The 19,707-nt window shown below is 33.7% G+C and overlaps 1 protein-coding gene across 2 annotated transcripts in view; it reads left to right on the top strand.

The window, feature by feature from the left end:
* Positions 1 to 19,707, top strand: part of TSHR (thyroid stimulating hormone receptor) — a 1,235,241-nt gene that overhangs the window by 1,125,031 nt on the left and 90,503 nt on the right. For both annotated transcript variants that reach the window (XM_044074034.1, XM_044074033.1), the window contains one exon: positions 19,080 to 19,268. In XM_044074034.1, the coding sequence (XP_043929969.1) occupies positions 19,080 to 19,268 (189 nt within the window). The remainder of the gene's footprint in view (positions 1 to 19,079; positions 19,269 to 19,707) is intronic.

Genomic DNA, 19,707 nt, shown 5'->3' with positions numbered 1-19,707 from the left:
ACAGAAGTTATTACACAAATAAATAAGCTTAAATCAAACAAAGCACCGGGTAATGATGGTATTATACCAGAGATATATAAAATCCTTTCTAAAAATACATATTCATTAATACATAAGGTTTTTATTTTGGCCCAAACTGAGTTAATAACGCCCCCATCTTGGCAATATACATTTATTTCGCCAATTTTAAAACCTAATAAAGATCCAACTAGATGTTCTTCATATCGGCCCATCTCATTACTTAATGTTGATTATAAAATGTTTATGAATATCTTTGCTGATAGATTGAAGACAATCATTCCGGCATTATAGATATAGATCAGACAGGCTTCATTGTAAATAGAAAAACTTTTGATAATATAAGAAGAACTTTAACATTAATAGATTTTGCAAATAGGAAAAGAAAGATTTAACACTTATTAGTCTTGATATAAGTTCAGCATTTGATTCAGTAAGTTGGGACTATCTGTTTACCTTAATGAAGTGCACAAACTTCTCGGATGCATTTGTAAATCTAATTGAACATTTATACAAAGGAACGTTGGCTTATATTAAGGTAGGAACATATGTTTCACAAACAATACCCATTCTTAAAGGTACAAAACAAGGATGTCCACTTTCTCCACTATTATTCACTTTAGTAATGGAGCCTTGGGCTAATTTGATCAGAAACAGTACTGACATAGAGGGTTTTGAAATAGATGAAAATACAACATCCAAAATTCAACTTTTGCAGATGATGTTCTAATTACATCAGCAGGATCTAATTCTTCTATACAGTCTCTATTTGATAACATGATGAATTTTAAAAGTATTTCTGGTTTAATATTCAATGAAGTAAAAACTAAAATACTATCTATATATACACGAAAAAATATTTTCATTAGTGATTTTACTAAATATGTACCCAATTCAGGTCAGATAACTTATTTAGGTATAATACTATCTAAAGATATTAAATCTATTATATATAATAATTATAATACCTGTTTTCTTAATATACAAAATCTTTTTAATACCTGGAATAATATGTTTTTACTATGGAGGAGAGACTTACAATTATTAAAATGATAATATTCCCCAAGATTTTATACTTAATACAATCAATAATACTTCCACCTACAAAAATAATTATCAAGAAACTGAACACACTAATGTTAAATTTCTTATGGGCACCTAATAGACCTAGGATTGCATTAAAGAAACATACTAATAGCTGGTCTCAAGGGGTATTTCTTTTCCAGACTTTAATTTATATACTATCTCTTCTATTGTAAAAGTTATTACTTTATTAATAGATCAGTCATATGTCACAAAATGGAAAGATTATTGGGAGCTAATTAGTATGCACTTCATGAAAATCTCCTTAACACATAAAAATATGATTGTAAATAACTCCATGTTATGGTTACTAAAGGAATTTTGTACTTCACCTATTACACCTAAACATATGGTTTGTTACCCATTAAATATTATTATTAGTTATCATAACTTTATATTCATGCACCCTAAGTATAGGGAATGGAATTTTATTGTATTTCCTATAATGTATACTCAGGGTATGCTTTTGTCATCTACTTCTGAAGGAACTCATTTAGCTATAGATAATGATCTAAAGTACTGGTATCAGTTGATATCTGATAATAAAGTTAAAAATCTAGATTTCTTAAAACAAGAATTTGATCTAAGAGAAACTTGCTGGTTAGAGGTTCAGACCTTTAGACAACATCTCATTAATAAAATAGATTTAATGTCTATAACTGTTAAAGAATCTATTCCAACACTGATTGATTACTTGATATTAAATTTACAACATAAAGTTTCTGATAAAGGTAAACTTTCATACATACATAAAGTTATCAGACAAGAAACTTTTTACAGTGTAGATTCATACTGGAATTATTTCACTTCTATTAATGGGGACCCACCAAATCAACAAGATAAACAATATATATTGGAATCTGCTTATAGAACTACGTCTTCCATTGTCTGGAGACTTTATACATGGAAATTTTTACATAGATCTTTTTATACACCTTTGATGTTGAATAAAATAAATAATAAAGATAATCTATGTAAGAGATGTAATGTAGAAATTAATGCTGACTGGGCTCATATGTTTTATGACTGTATAAAATTGAAAGAATGCTGGAAGTCAATTAATGAATTTTTGCAGGCTCTTTTTACAGATAATTTTATTATTTCTAAATCTCTTATATTATTCAACACACCTGTACCTCAAAGTGTTAAGGTTAAGCTTCCCTTGTTATGGTCTATTCTAGCAGTGGCTAGGAAAATAATAACTAGAAATTGGATTTCAGATACACCTCCTTCGTTCAATGAATTTAAAAATGTTATGAATATAGTGTGCCATATGGAAATAAACACAATTAGGACTAGAACAAATAGAAAAACATCTTATTTTATTGTATGGGATAATTTACAAAATTTGTTAAAAAAATTTTAATTTCAATAGCATGGTATTTTAGTTTAATTAATTGATCTGATTGTAGTGGATGTCTTTGTAAATACTTTAGTTGTTTTGTTGAATATTATAATAATACCTATTTTTAATTACTTGTATAAAATTGTTATGAAATTTCTCTTATATGTTAAAACAATAAACCTGTTTTGAAAAAAAAAGAATGGTACACTTAGTATAGGCAGTAATGATTCCCAGGGAATGTGTTTTCAGAATAAAAATATTAACTATAATCTTTCATTAGCTCTTATATTTGATATGCAATAAAAGTCATGTTTAGCAAATTCTCTGTGCTCATTGTCTTTTTGGAAGCACTGGCAGGGAAAATGTATGTGTGGAAGTATGACCTATAATTTAATGTGCTTATATAATGAAAAAATAGCCAATTTCTGCATTAATGTGCCAACTCTGGATTATGCTTTCAAGAATTTAATCAATTCCTTCTGTTGCTATTGGCTAAATAAAATCTCACTCAGAATGTGACATGTGCAAAGCAACTTTTTTAAGTATTTGTGTGATAAAGAGGTCATGTGGTAATCTACCATTTCAGAAAATTATCTCAATGCAGGTCTGCTTTGTTTTTGCAAACAATACATCTTGCGGTATGTATGTTAGGAGGACGTGAAATGATGCTTTTAGAACACAAGGTATATTTTGCATTTCTGATACTGAAGCTTATCATGCTATGTTCTGTGATTACCGATACTGGATTTCATAAACAATGGCACCAGTAGTTTTGCGTTACCAATATTGAATTTAATAAGCAATTGTTTTATTAGAACTTCAGTACCATGAGCTCTGTTTTATATAGTACTGAACTACATAACAAACAATCCTACCAGAATGTATGGCATAATACTGTTAGAATTTGTGGTACCATATGTGGTGTAAAAAATGCATCCTGGTTTCAGTTGTAAGTTTGTGTTTTTTGGTGTGTGTTTTTCAAATTTCCCCTTGATATCAATTTTGTGGTGGTAGTGTATGTTGTGTCTATGTCAAATTATTGAATCGCCAAATTATAAAAAATGCATATTGTTGAATCAATATGGTTGGCAATTCGGTTTGTCAAAAAACAATATATACCCAAAACACCTGAAAATGTTTCTGATACTCTGCAAAAGAACAGAACTAGGGCTTATGATTTTGATCAGTTGCATGATTAAGTAATAAGAGACAGAACAGCCTCATGTTTAAGGAATGATCAGAACAGGGCAAGTGTTTAACAGAAGTAGGCCTGACATTATCTAAAGCTGGGAGGTTGTATACTGAGTAGGATTGCAAATACACCATAAAAGGAATTAGCTAATAAATTAATTTGTTAAATAAGACTCAAAATGTACAATAATAATGATGATGGGAAAAAGAGCTGGAAGGTGCAAAGGAAGTAGGGTGCAGTTATTATGTAAACCTTGTAATCCAGGAAAAGCCAGGTAGAAGGCAGGTAGGCAAAACACGACCATGAATACTTCTCCCTAGGGCAACCAAATCTTTTATTGTTAAAACAACAAGATAAGCACTTTTGTCTCAATTTTAGACAATCAAAGAGACTTCATCAGCTAAAGAGTTCCGCCTCTCAATAGTCTCATGAAAACAGACTCACAACTAGTGCACCTTAGAAACTGGAAGCATCAAACACCGGCCAATAGCTTATTGTATGAGACTATCGAGAGGTGGAACTCTTTATCTGATGAAGTCTCTTTGATTGTCTAAAATTGAGACAAAAGCACTTATCTTGTTTTAACAATAATGGATTTGTTTGTCCTAAGGAGAAGTGTTCGTGGTCATGTTTTGCCTGCCTGCCTTCTACCTGGCTTTTCTTGGATTATTGTTTTCATTTTTTGCCTTGGTGTGGTATTATGTAAAACTTGTATATCTGACATGATTATAAACAAGAGAAGTGAAATGGCCAACATTTAATCAGACCTACTGAAGTTGAGGTACAAATAGTCATTCTGCAACAATGCATATAAGAAAAAAATAAGAATGTTTCAAAGTATTTACATACTGTTGAGACAAAACATGAAAGCAGAGCATTTGCTGACAGTATGTAAATGGAAAAAAAGTTGCTTGTGGAAATTAGAAAGTAAAGAGGCAGTGGGACAACATACACTGTAAAACGGGCATCATAAATGTTGCCAAGAGATGCTTAGAAATAATAAATGAGGTACCAAATTTAAATTAGACATAGGTGCACAGTGCATTATTTTGTCAAAGAATAGTTCTAAAGCCCATGCATGGATGAAGCCCTGACTACAACTAATAGCACAAGTACATCTGGCAGCTTGGGTGCTGGATGAGCCAGGCATAGGAGGATGGGATTAAGTAGCTTATTTTGATTTGCCCATCCTGGAGGTAGGGAATTGGTTGTTCTGGTTGCCCAAAACTGCTCTTATGTAATTTAAGACTTGCATAGCAATGGCCACTGGATTGCAGGATGTGGACTTGGCATCCCAGGACTGTAACAGTAGCCCTTGGTGTGCATGTGTGGGAGCATACATATGCCAGGGGAGGGCATAGACTACCTCAACATTGATTTGGGTGCTGTTATCAGACAACAAAGTGTGGGATTAAGGACCTAACCAATAAACTCATGGTGGCTGCCTGAATAGTGACTGATTGTCAACAGGCATCAGTGGAGAAACGTCATTAAAAATAATTTAAAGCATTGAGGCTGAAGGGTACTTAAAGTAAAGCAATGTGAACATTGTTGATTTATTCAGGGACACCAAGTAAAGAAACTAGATCAGAAGTTAATGAAATGTAAAGAGAAACAGGAAGTATGAAATCCAATTTGCATGTTAGCATGGCATAAGGAAAGTAATTTACCTAATATTTTGGGTTACCTAACTTATGAGAAGTTGGGTATCATGAAATGTATACACAATGTACAAGCACAGGCAAGATGTATTCAGTAAAAGTTTTCGAGTTGCACATCCATCATGAATGATGTACACAGATCAACAGCAAAGATATCTGTGCTAATATACTTACAGGCTTGAATAGCTTGCCAGTAGAATATCATATTTACATATATCTAGATTTGCCAGAAATACATGCTATACAATACATGCATATATCAGTAGCTCGCAGGAGTAGACATGAACAGAAACTGAAATGAAAGGAAAGCTTAAGTTTCACTAACAAACAGAGTTAAAAGACTGTGCAAAGTACGGTCATTAATGTTAAACAGGGAAAAACTTATATATGTATTCATCTGCAAGATCTGAATAAAGTGATTAAAACAACATTACTCATTGGCTATGGCTAAGGGTGTAACCTGAATGAGGATAGATGCTATGATCCCTTCATTATTAAAAACATGTAGGGATTCTGGCAGATAAAGCTAGATGACAAAAAGATCCAAGTTTTATATCTTTATTATGCCTTTAAGAAATGCAGACTGTTGCACCTTCTGTTGTGTATCTCATTTGCACTGAAGCATTTCTAAAAGAAGTTGTACAAGATAAGGCATCGTGAACATAACAGATGATCGGGTAGTAGGGGTAACACAGGAAGAAAATGTCAAAAAACGGATTCACCTACTAAACGTACTCAGGCAGCATACTTCTAATTAGATAACAGCAAGTATGAAACACAACTGACATGTCTGAAATGCAAGGTTCACACAATGTCAAATGGGTGAATGCTAAAACCAGAAGACAACCAATAATGAGATACTGGGGAATGATTCAGGATCTTGCAAAGTTTATATTTAACATGACTGATATAAATATTCTTAGAAAGCTACTGAAGCAAGATGGAGTCTGGAAAAGGAGATATGAATGAGAAAATATATTTGAAATGCTGAAGAAACAACCAGTAACAGAAACGCCTACATTAAAATAGTGTTATACAAATAATAAGCCAGTTGTGTTACAAGCAAATGCAAGATCAGAATGTTATAGCAGATGGGAATCTTACAGTAAATAGACCAGCTGCCTATATATACAGGACAAGTGCATTTATAGATATGCAAAAGAGATATTTTTAATTTGAGAAATAATTGATAGCAACAGAGTATGGCCTTTGGCTGTGAAAAAATCCATGACTATATATGCACACACGATTCCTCTTCATAACATCTAATTCTAATAACATTGAAACTCAAAACACTGAAACCATAACATCGAAAACCAAAAACACTGAAAACTCACATCGGAAACTCAGGACACTGGAGCTTTGCATCACAACATTGAAAACTACAAAGCACATGTAAATAACATCCCCTCCACCTATAGCAACACCAAACTAACAAATACACTTTTTACTATTTTTCTGCAAGGGGGCAAGCCCCCTGCACCCCCACACCACCTGTAAATTAAATATACCAACTCCAAGATCTCACTACAGTGGGAAAAAGTTAATTTCTCAACCTCACTGTATCACCATCACCATACAGAATGTACACATAATGTCTAAATCACTTACCGGTATGGCTTAATACCGTACACGTACAGACTGGCAAAATAAGCACTATATAAACTGTACAAATTCCTGCACTATATAAATAATAACTATATAAATAAAACATACAATGTCTTATAGTGATACCAGAAGATAAACTGTAACATTTACATGTTTGATGATACACTACTTAATGTTATACGTTTTCAGCGTTATGAAATTCGATGTTATGAGTTTTCAGTGTTTTGGGTTTTCAATGTTATGGTCTCAGTGTTTTGAGTTTCGATGTTATGAGAATTAGATGTTTTGAAGAGGAACCACAAAAACACACAAACACACACACACACACACACACACACACACACATATATATATATATATATATATATATATATATATACTGCAAGGAAGTACAAACAGAGCAACAATATAAACATTGCAAAGCATATTTAATACATGCTTCTGCAAAGCACCTCAGACACTATAGAGGATATTGCTAAATCGACACAAATACGACCTAAAAATGAAATATCGACCATGCACAAAGCTACCTACAACAGATATATTGAATAGATTGTATCTACCAAAACAGAAATAAGAATTACTGCAAGAAGAATTAGGGATTTGCAGTGGCTAAGAGGTTAAGATCTCTATTTCATATCTACAGAATCTGTGATTCAGTCCTGGTAAGATCTCCTATTGCTGTCTTTGTCGAATTTGCATGTTCACTTAAAGTCTCTGAGTTTCACCAAACCCTTTGGTTTCCTCCCACATTCCAAAAGCATACTGGTTCATTGGTAACACTAAACTGTCCATATATACTTAATTTACCATTTCCCTTGTGGTCAGGGTCATGCCTGAAAAGGGTCTAATGACTACTTCAGTTAGTTAACAAATGAGTAAATTAAATTAAAGATTCCCTGAAACTGTTTAGTTGCCAATAACAGAAGAAAAAGTAAAATAATTTCAGAGACAATTATTTGAAAATCCAGCTACTAAAAGAAGTAAAGAAAATGTTGAAGTGTTTCAATAGTGTAGTGGTTAGAGCATACACTTTGTAAACAGTCATTCCCGGTTCAATCCCCAGTATAACCAATTTGCATTTTTGCCACAAGATGGGTTGTCAACTGGCTCACTGACAGAACCCACACTGTCAAAGTAGCAGACTCCAAATCCGACCTCAGACCAGTGACAAGTGGAGCACCACAGGGTTCAGTCATAGGTCCTCGCATGTTTGATATCTACTTTTCTGAAGTACAGGCTAACACAGAAGGACTTTGGCTAATGAAGTTCGCAGATGACTGCAAACTAGGAGCCATAATCGAAATAACACAGAAGGACTTTGGCTAATGAAGTTCGCAGATGACTGCAAACTAGGAGAAATAATCGAAAATCCTAATGATGTGGACATCCTACAAAAGGGCCTCACTAAGACAGATGCCTGATGTCAAAGCCATGGCCTCAAGTTCAATGCCAAAAAGTGCATTGTCATCCCCTTTAGTAAAAACTCTGTAACCATGAGGTACCACATAGGTGGAGGTCTACTTAACATCAAAAGTGTGATAAGAGACCTTGGGACACAGGTGGACAGTAGTCTCTCTTTTGATAATCACATCACCACAGTAGTCAGGAAATCCTTCTATGTGGCATACCTCATCACAAAAGGTTTCCCATCCAGGAAAAAAGAGGTCATTGTTCCCCTCTACTCATCACTCATTAGACCCATTATAGAGTACAATGCCCCTTTTAGTATGTACCTCACAAGACATCTACAACAAATGGAAAGGCTTCAGAAATACCTCACAAAGAGGATTACCAGCCTCAAACAGATGCCCTACGCAGAATGTCTCAAAAAAATTCAAGCTTTACTCTGTTGCATATCGCCTACTCACAGGCGATCTCTGCCTAACATACAAAGCTATGTCAAAACCCAGAGCTGTTGGACATGCTCCACTTAAAGAAATCCCAATCCCTCCAAGGTACACGTTCTATGGACCTAAACCATGTCACCACAATAAACAGAACATGCTGGAGAGATAGATTCCTGTCCCAGAGACTTCCCATACTCTGGGACAAACTACCTATCTATATCAAACAAAGCTCCTCTTTAGCACTCTTCAAGAAAAATCTTGATGATTGGATGGGAAATAGGAAATTCACCCTGGGGATCACCTCTGTGGCTCTGCTCGACAGGGGCACAGGAAAATAATTTTCTTGGGTGGCGAAAGCCAGGGTACTTTTTTGGCTAGGCTTATATAGGCCCTAGGGCCAATAGCCTAGTACCTACCTATGAACCTATGAACCTATGATTCAATAACTGTACAAGAAAAATTCACCTGCAGGCTTGTAATACAGAATAACAACCCATAACTCCTCCACATCCAAACTGATATTAACAGAACCCCCTTTACACATTATAGCTAAGTATAGGACCCCCTCTGCTCTCCAGTGATCCATAACACCTACCTAACTAGTATGGAGTCCCTGTGCATTAGACCAAACACCATTCTCCTAGGGGGGCTTCAACTACCCTTCCATCAATTGGGAGACTTATACATCCCCTAACATGCATGCCCAGAGATTTCTGGATTCACAAATACAAATTCTCTGAACCAGTTAGTCTGCTCAACAACTAGGGAAACAAAATCCTGCACTTGGCCCTCACCAATATGGAGCAGGTCTGTTTCGTACCAGTTGTAATTCCTCCCTAGTCAAATTGGACCATGAATCAGCAACATTCTCCCTAAGACTGAAGCTGGAAGCATCTTCAAATACATCAGTATTCAGAAATTATGCAATCTACTAAAACCGATGACTAAATTCAACATTCCCTTCCCACTGTGTATGTGGAATCCTTCATCATCATTTTTTTATGCCCATGTGAGTAGCTACAAAGATGCATCTGTCCACTTCTGAAGTATATACAAAATAAACCACTATGGTAGAGCCCAAATATAAACAGACTGTACAATAAAAAAAAATACAAAAAACATTGCATGCAATAATAAATATAATTTTCAAAATGTCAAAAAACAATTTTGCTGAATTTAACAAGAAACTCTAGTCCCTGATGAAGTCAACCAATGCTAGATATGAGGTAGAAATAGCCACTCAGGCAAAACACAACCATAAGGCTTTCTTTAACTATGTTAGAAACCTCAGAAGCAAAGCCCAATACTGCACAGAGCTAATACTAACTTCTATCATATATTCAGTTACTGAGGACATAGACAATCTACTTGCAGATCCATTTAGCTCTTTCTTTACTACTCACAGATCCCCAGATCACAGACCCACATCTACATCCCTTAAATTTCCCAAGAACAAGTCATCATGTATTGCTGGTTCAGATCCAAAATACTGAATTTCAGTCTTGCCAAAACAGCCCTTTTCCTTATTAACTCTTAACCCTGACTCTTCAGTGGTCTGAAGCACAGCCTATAGCCTCCAATCATGTGACTATATCAGCCCCAAACACTAAAATGTCATCCATCATTACCACTGTGTCCTTGTGAACTTTAATAAATGTACCTTTTCATCTGAAAGACTTCAGGTACTGAAGCAATTCCAAAATGTAATTGTCAAAAACAACTTCTTCCCACTAGATGTGTCTGAGGTGAAGAACATCCTGGTACCAGTTAGCTTGAGTCCTATATTTTCTAAGGTAGGCAGGATAAATCTCTCCCCATGAAGGCATCATTCAGATTTTTGAAATCAACACAGATTTTCACTTTGACATTTTTCTTTTATTACTGCCCCAGTTGGAGTACACCAGCCTGTAGGTTCTGCAACCCTTTCAATTACCCCAGAAGTTGCACTCACTTTAACTCAGACTCTGCATTAGAGAAGGGGAACGAGAAACTCTTCATGGCATAGTGACAAAAATGAAAGATCACAACAGATTTTAGCTGAATTTTTCTTAGCTCACATTTAGCAGCCCAACATCTCTAAACATATAAGCACTTATTTCTTTAGTTCTTGCAGTTCATATAGTGTGTTTCATCTCAGATGAGTCCTCAATTAAGGATCCAACAACTCAGAGTGCCAAATCTCATATTTGCATCCTTTTTACTTAGTTATAGCTAGGACTCACCCCAGTAATATGAGCCTTATATCCAGGCTTCAAATGTTTGCTTCTGCATTGACCAGCTGCAGAAATTTTGAGATGTTTCTATATGCACCATGTGACATCACAGTTATGTTTTCTCTAGTGTCTATCTAAAGCTTTATTGGAGTGCTATAAAATGGAAGTCTGACATGCTTTTTTTTTCCTGGGTCTGTCTGCTTACACACAAAACTTACTTTTTAGCCTCTGTTACTAAATTTTTGAACACTTTCATTTTACATTCAATAGTAAACTGTCCCATTTTATTTCATTTATGGCACCTTCTGCTTCATGCTAAACACAGCTCTGACTCACTGTGCTCACAGCTGTGACTTTTCATGTTTGCATTCATTACTTTTAGCACTTGCACATTTACACTGGTCTTCCCCAATCCTTTCTACCATGCTTAACACATTTTTTTGATTAATTTCACTGACATGTCTTGTCAGTCTTACATTTGCATGTTACTTTTTGATGACCAATTTGTAGAGCTTTCACTAATGTTAAATTTGGCTCCAACTGTAACCTTTATGAAACATCAGAGTCTGCAATGTCTATGGCAATCCTGCATTTTATTTGCTTATCTTTAATGCCACAAGGAAGCACACCTACAGGGATATTCTCTTACAAACCTAGTTCTTCCTCTCGCAGTAGTTTGCACTAACAGTTACTGTCCATCTCTCTGTAACTGCTTACCACTGCTCAGTGACCCATTCTTCTTTGATACTCTGCAGTTCTCCTACAATATAATAGAATGTGTTCCAAAAAAGTGCTAAAATCTGCACCCTACCCCCCCCAAGTAGACTGTGAGTTCTCAGAAGACAAATGCCCCCTAATCGTTACTCTTTGTTTCCTATTTTCTATTCAGTTTTCTCCCACCTTACAAGTTTTACTCCCATCGGTACCAGCTTCCTGTGTGGTACTGTATTAGATATCTTGCTTACCTTAGTAGTATTCCATTCATTCAATGTCCTATATTTTTTATAGCCATGATCCAGTCTTTTACTATATCTGACAATAACTTTGCTATGTAAAGCCTTGCTGCTAGTAATCTTACAGATGACATAGTTTCAGGAATAAAAACATCATGCAATGCAGGATTATTCCCATTAAATTTTCAGGAATAAAAGTCAAACTACATACCCAAATCTCATGTCTTCCCTGGTCACTGTTGCATGAATACACATTTCCCAATTCTTATTTACTCTTTCATTGGTGGTTTGCTGATACAATTAACTCTTATTCTATTATGAATTCATACGTGAAAGTGTATTGCGCTCTGTACTTCTGTCTGCCCTACCTATCTGCTTCTATTAGCCTAATCTCTGTTTAGATCCTCCTGTGTTTCCCAATGTATTTACTTAATGTTTTAAGTGCATCTGATACCCTCAGCTAAGTGTATTTCAAACTGTTTATCTGTATACTCTGCAACCCTAATAGCCTTTTCCTATCCCTTTCTTAAATCATTACTTTTATTTCTTTATTTATTGTACATTTGTTGAACAGGGATGTCCGGCTGGGCACAAAAGCCCCTTTTCATTGGAGGCCCAAGGTGAAAAGCTCCAGTACATGTAGTACAGACAAAATCTTTTAAGTTAAACAATACCAACAATGTCAGGCAGGATGCAATTAAAATAAATTTTACATTGTCAAAACAGATAAGATAATAACTCTACATAAAGTAGTGAAGCATCTTATGCTAATTATATTTTATACAGTTATAGTTAAATAACTATGCAGTAGGACAGATGTCACAATACAGAGCCTGCATTATTTACAAAGGCTGTTGATTTAACATTGAAATGTAAATGAAATGAGTAGTAAAAGAGTTAAGAGAGGCATAGGCAGAGGGTGGGGCGAGTGAAGACAGAGTGATAGCTGGTAACAGAGAAGAGGAGAGCGGAGGTATAGTAAAAGAGGAGGAAGAAAACAGAGATGTTATACGTATCCTGGCGATGTATAGCCAAGATGATGAGAGGTATTTTCTTAAATGCATTTTGAGAGTCTGTTGGTTTTTAAGAAGTCTGAGAGCATATGGGAGGACATTACAGAGGTTAGCTACAGAGTTTGAGTATAAAGAGGCTCCCAATGCATTTTGAAGTTCAGTGATGTAGAGGAGGAGTTTGCCTTTAGAGTGAAGGGCTTTGGTAGGGTGGTAATCTTGAAGCATGCCTTTTAGTGCTGGATAATTATAAGGGTAGTATATTAGAGTATGAGCTGGTAGTAGCTGATTGTAGTGGAGGTGATGTGGGAGTTCAGTCCAAATTATTTGTTTAAGGGCAGAACAGTGATTAGTTCTATAGGAGTGATTTGCAGTAAAGTGAACTATTTTATTGTAACATTGTTCTAGCTTTGTTTGTGGGGAGGCATACAGTAGGGTAGGAAGAAGACAGGCTTTAGCTATGGTTTCTCTAGTTCTGTCTGTTAGATAGGGTTCTGTCCTATACAAGAGGCCAAGCTTTTGTAAGTTTTTTAGTAACAGGAAGTTTAGGTCAAATTTCATGTTATCAATTGTAACTCCTAAGAGTTTGATGTAAGGACCTGTTCAATCAGATTATTATTTAATGAATTGATTTTGACAAGAGTTTTGCTTTGTGATAATGTTTTTGGGGTGAAAAATAGTAATTTCTTTTTTGGGGGGGTTAAGTAGGAGTTGTGAGTTGTCTTGCCAGGATTCTATGGATGTAAAGGATTTTTGAGTGATTTATTGATGTTTTTGTATGTTAGAGGCTGTACAGATGAGTGTGCTCTGCATATTGTACAAGAGTGGCATGCTTGGAAGCAGTGAGTAGATCATTTATAAATATGTTACACAGGAGGAGTCCAAGTATGGACCTGGTGACACTACTACAGTAATGGATAGGAATGATGACTATTCTTGCTGCCATTTAACTGCCTGCAATCTGTCTGTTAGGTAGTTGTTAAACCAGGAAAGGGAGGAGGGGAGAGGCCTAAGAAGGAGAGTTGTAATAATAGTTTATAGTGAGAGATGATGTTAAATTCTTGGATAGGTCTAGTAATAATACTAGGTTTTTGGTATATCTGTTTTTATTAATGGTATTGGCAAAGTGAAGTAGGGTAGTTGTAGTGCTATGGTTGGGACGAAAACCATATCATGTGGGGGAGAGAGGATAGTTTATGCTAAGATATTAAAGTAAATGGGAATGTATCCACTTTTCTAATGTTTTAGATAATGGTGACAGGATGGTTATTGGTCTGAAGTTGGAGTAGTCAGCAAATGGTCCTCCTTTCTTTTTTTTTTTTTTCTCAAAATTTTTTTTATTTTTCAAATACATTTGAATGAATTCCATAGCATTTATACATAACATCTTAAATAATTATGTACACTATTTACATCAGCCTGACACTATAACAGATTTTAATGTATACAGTTACTTTATAAGTATGTCCAATCCATTATCAGAGTGTCTGATCAATTATTGTATAGTGTCAATCAACTATAAGACTTTTCCCCAAGGGTTGTTCATAAAGGGCTTTGGATAAATTCTTAGTTCTTTAATTTTAATTTCCAATAATGTTGTGGCCTTCAGTAGGCTGTAGAAGTCTTCCAAAGTTGGTAGTGTGTTTGTATTTCATCTTCTTGAAATGGCAAGTATAGTCTATATTAGATACATGTTTGACCTATTCAAATGAGGACCTTTGTTCACATTTAATAATAAGAGCTTTAGTTAAATAAAATGATTCATTAAATAAAGCTTGTAGAAAGTTATTAATACCATTCCAAAATGGCTTAATTTTAACACAATCAAAGAAAATGTGGTTTCAATCTGCATTGTGCACTTGCTCACATCTCAACATATTCCTTTTATGGAAGAACTAATTTTACTGATTCTGTCTGGGGTTAAGAATGCTCTGTGCAACCATTTCCAATTAAAAACTTTCCAGTATTGTGTAAAGGATGTATATTTTATTGTTAATAAGATATTTGTTTTAATATCGTTAGTTAACTGTATTGAATGTCCTTTTGTTATATATTTCCAATATGAGGTTTTTGGGTGTTGCTTTATAGTTTATCAACACTTTGTAAAATTTTGAAATACTGTTTCCCATGTCAAAGTCATTATATATGATTTCATATATGTATTTTGTAAATGTAGGTATTTCTTTAAATGAAGAATTGTTAATTATTCTACTTAAATCTTATGGATATGACAGAAAACTCTAAAGTTAGCCAGTCATGTTGCGGAATTTTGTATATTGTTTTTATTACTTGCATATCTAAAACTTTTAGTTCTTTGATACATTGGAGCAAACAAACAAATTCTTTCTGTTCCCAGGAATTAATAATTTCTCTCTATATTTTATGTGGAAAGTTCTGACTATAAATGGTGTTAAAAGATCAAACCAGACTTTTAAATCTCTATTTGCATTAATATTTTCCTAAATGTGTCAATGTAATAATTAATCATACGAGTTTTAGTGGGTTATATTGCATATTAATCCATACTGTGTGCCATGGCAAATTGTTTTTATCTGTTATTTGAAATTTGTTTTGTAAATCAAATTAATTTATTGATATTACAGTTAGTAATTATTTCCAATTTGAAGAGTAATTTGGACTTATCCAATCTGAGATTGTTTTAGATATTAATGCTTTTATATATGTTTCTATATCAGGAAAGTTTAATCCTACCTGTTTCCATGGTCTGATATGATGTATTAAAGATATTATGCTTCTTTTGAGAAACCATAAAACATTTGTTAGGCATGAATGTATTTCTTTAAGTATATTCCTTTCTGGTAACAGTTGTATTGCCAAGGCTATATATAGGCTCTTGAGCAGTAATACCATTTTTATTAACTGTAGTCTATCTTCAAATGTTAATATTATTTTGTTCCATTTTTCCACAGAGATTTTAATTGTATTGATGATATTATTGTAGTTTTTTTAGATTAATTAATTATTATCCTTGCATAACTCAATTCCTAGATATTTTAAGGTAGATTCTTGTTTCCTTAATATGAAGTTCTTTTTTTATTTAAAAATAAACATTTTGATTTTGATTTATTGAAGTGGAGCCCTGAAGTCATGTGAAATTTGTCAATTAATATCTAATTCTTCTAATGTCTCTTTTGTATTAGATAATGTTAGTAATATGTTATCAGCAAATAGCATTACTTTAGAACTGTATTGTTCATAAATATCTATTCCTTTGATTTTTCTACTGTTACGAATTGAATCTGCCAATATTTCAATAGCCAGAGCAAATAGAATCGGTGACATGAGACATCCTGGTTTAGTGCCTTTTGTAATATATATATATATATATATATATATATATATATATATATATATATATTCAGAGGAAAAAGGACCTAACTTGACATATGCTAAATTATTTGTATATATATTCTTTAGGAGATGAACAAAGGATGCAGGAAATTCAAATAGCATTAGGATTTTGAATAAACAGTCCCAATTTAGGGAATCAAAGGCTTTCTCTATATTTAAGCAAGTTATGAGTGTTTCTTTATTTTCTTTATTAAATGAAGTTATTTCTGTTAAACCCCTGCTAATTAAAAGAGCTAGGGATAAAAGATTATGTTAAATTGTTTTGCATGGTTTAGGGAATGATTTTAAATGATTTTAAATGTTTTTATATGTTCATGTACTGATATGGAGATTGTGTCTTTAAATGTATATAATGTGTGTGTGATGTCATCATGACATAGGGTTATATAAACTGAATTTTCTAAAAGTCATGTATTCTGATGAAGTTCCCATTCTGAGGGGATAAAAGCTCTTAATGAATATTTTTAAACTTTATCAATAAACAGTTGCTATTTGTGGTGAGTTCCAGCTGCAAACAGTGTTTTTTTTTTGCTATTGATTTCTTATTATAAAATGAGTGAAATTATAAGTTAAAAACAACAAATTCACTTATTGTGATTAATAATTATAAGATTCCTTTCCATATTCATAAATTGCCATTTTATGGCATATACTGAAAGTTTTTAGATTTAAATGGCAACATTCTATTATGTATAATAAGCAAAGGTTAAACTGGGTGATTATTGTCAATTTAATACTATTTGTTCAGAATGTGATTGTTACATTATGTGGCATTCCTAGTTCAGGCTTCTATTGTTTCCCTTGAACAACTTTGTCAGTTTGATGTCATGTATAAAACATTAGTTACCTTGGTAACAGTTTGTGTTATGTATGGTCAAGATGGATTACAAAACCACAATTCAAATTAAAGCAATTATATAACTTGTTATGCACATTTACTTATATGAGAAAATCATCATGCTTCCCCTTGATGTTCAATATAGTGTATGACATTTAGGACAAGTTAAAATAGTAGTGTTATTATACACAAGCCCATGTTATTAAACTGAGTGATTATTGTCAATTTAATACTATTTGTTCAGAAAGGGATCGTTACATTCTGTGACATTCCTAGTTCAAGCTTCTATTGTTTCCCTTGAACAACTTTGTCAGTTTCATATCATGTATAAAACATTAGTTACCTTGGTAACCGCTTAAGTACTATATATGGTCAAGATGGGTTACAAAAACTACAATTCAAGTTAAAGCAATTACATGACTTGTTATGCATATTTACTTACATAAGAAAATCATCATGCTTCCCCTTGATGTTCAATGTAGTGTATGTCATTTATGACAAGTTAAGACAGTAGTGTTATTATACACAAGCCCATGTTATTAAAGCCTGTCTTTAATATCTAAATTCAGCAGACTGCTTCATCTTATATGACGATTATATATTTTATTTCTAGATTTACTAAACTCATACATTTCATAACTATTATGTGTGTTTTTTGTTTTTTGTTTTTTTTTTTTTTTGGCTGTTGCTTAGTTATTTGGGAGACCACAAGCTGTAATGCTTATTCTGATTATTAGCTCCTTCTAAGCATGTTTATACAGTCCATAGACTTTAAATTATGAGGCCCTTCTAGTTTCTTATTTGTTATAAGTATATTCCCATCCTTACATACACATATATCAGTACTTCAAGCACGGGCAGCAATGCCCATCAAGTTTTGCCAGAATACCATTCACTAGTTCATGCGGTGTGTTTCCAGGCTGTTCTTAAAATATCCAAACCAATATTTGTCCTGCTCCATTCAGCACACCTTCCATTCCCACAGATATTTCCACGAAGGAAATCTGATGACTCTCTAGCACTTCCCAGCAACCCCAAACACCCTAGAATGAGCTATCCCCATATGCCCAACACATCCGAGCAAGCTCACCTCCCAGATCACTGCAAAGGGTACTGCACAAGACCAAGTGCTCTTAGTCTTTCACAATAACTCAGACCTCTTATGTAAGTCCTTAATGTGTTTGGACCAAAATACATTTTAAATATAAAATTGTGCTTATTATTCTTTTTTTTTTTTTTTTTTTTATCAAGAATCAACTTAATGAGCTAAATGAAGTGTTAAGAGACCATCAATATGGATCACTGCAAAAATATCCCAAACAACAAACTAAAACAATCAGCTGGGTATAACAGCCTTGTGTTTCTTATGCTTAGTCAAACATTCTGCTTGTGCTGTGCTGACAAGGTCATAACAAGGCCAAAATATGCATATCCACAGCTAGTGGAGTTTGGCTTTATTGGCCTGAAATTGTCCATTAAAACAATGAAACAAGTCATGGGCATTCAGACTCGCCAATTAGCTGCAACACCTGATGTTCATATGGGTCATTTGCATATATCCCATGTGTCTCTGATACAAAAGGTTTGGGAGATCACTCAGTGAAAGTTCTAGCTTTGCTGGAGTTTTCATTTTGTTTTTACTGATTGTTTTTTCAGTGACCTTCTCACTTATTGTTTTAGTAGTTGAACTAGAGCAATTTAGCATTTCCTTTTCCAATCTGACTCATAAAAATGATATGCCATTCATTATTATAACAAAAGTAACACTAGATGCATGTTTTTCATTTGGCTGTAAAATGTAATCGCTGTAAATAAATAGTGTCATCATGTTCAGGAGATAAATCTTAAAATGTGAATTACTGTTGAACCTGTAAACAAATTAATTTAATACAAATTACAATTCAGTATTTGCAAATACTTATTTTCCTTTTCTTAGTGATGTCTCACAGACAGGTGTGAGCACTCTCCCAGCAAAAGGATTGGAGAACCTCAAAGAGCTTATGGCTGAAAGCACATGGAATCTGAAGAAACTTCCTTCAATTAGTACATTCCTCCATTTAGTGCGAGCAGAGCTGTCTTACCCAAGTCACTGCTGTGCATTCAAGAACTGGAAGAAAAATAAAGGGTAAGTGTATTTTACAACATACAGTATAAAGTTTCTCACATCACAGCTTAGCTTCTCAATTCTTTTTTTTTATATTTAAAAATGTGATATTAATGTAAGAAAAATAAAGCTATATTAATAATGAACCTGCGTAACAAATAAAGGACTAAGAATACTAAAATAAAAATCCACTGAACAATGAAGGTCATCAGACTTGACCAAGCCAAAAAAATAATAAAAAAAAATAATAATAATAAGGAATCAATAAATAACCAATAAGTATTTAGTGGAAATTCAGATGGTACAGGTTAATTGCACAATATGTTTCATAGCCAAAGAGAACACAAAAATCAACTTGTATATCTTTTTATCTAAACATGAAGTTCTATGTAAAAGTTACATTAATTACCCCAATGGAGTAAGATAAGCAATTTGCAGTATTATTGCACTAGGGTTTTAT

Source organism: Protopterus annectens, chromosome 6.part0, assembly GCF_019279795.1.
Source record: "Protopterus annectens isolate FY-2018-M chromosome 6.part0, PAN1.0, whole genome shotgun sequence".
NCBI lineage: Eukaryota > Metazoa > Chordata > Ceratodontiformes > Protopteridae > Protopterus > Protopterus annectens.
The sequence above is the reverse complement of the archived record's forward strand: the minus strand, read 5'-3'. Positions and strand labels throughout refer to the sequence as shown.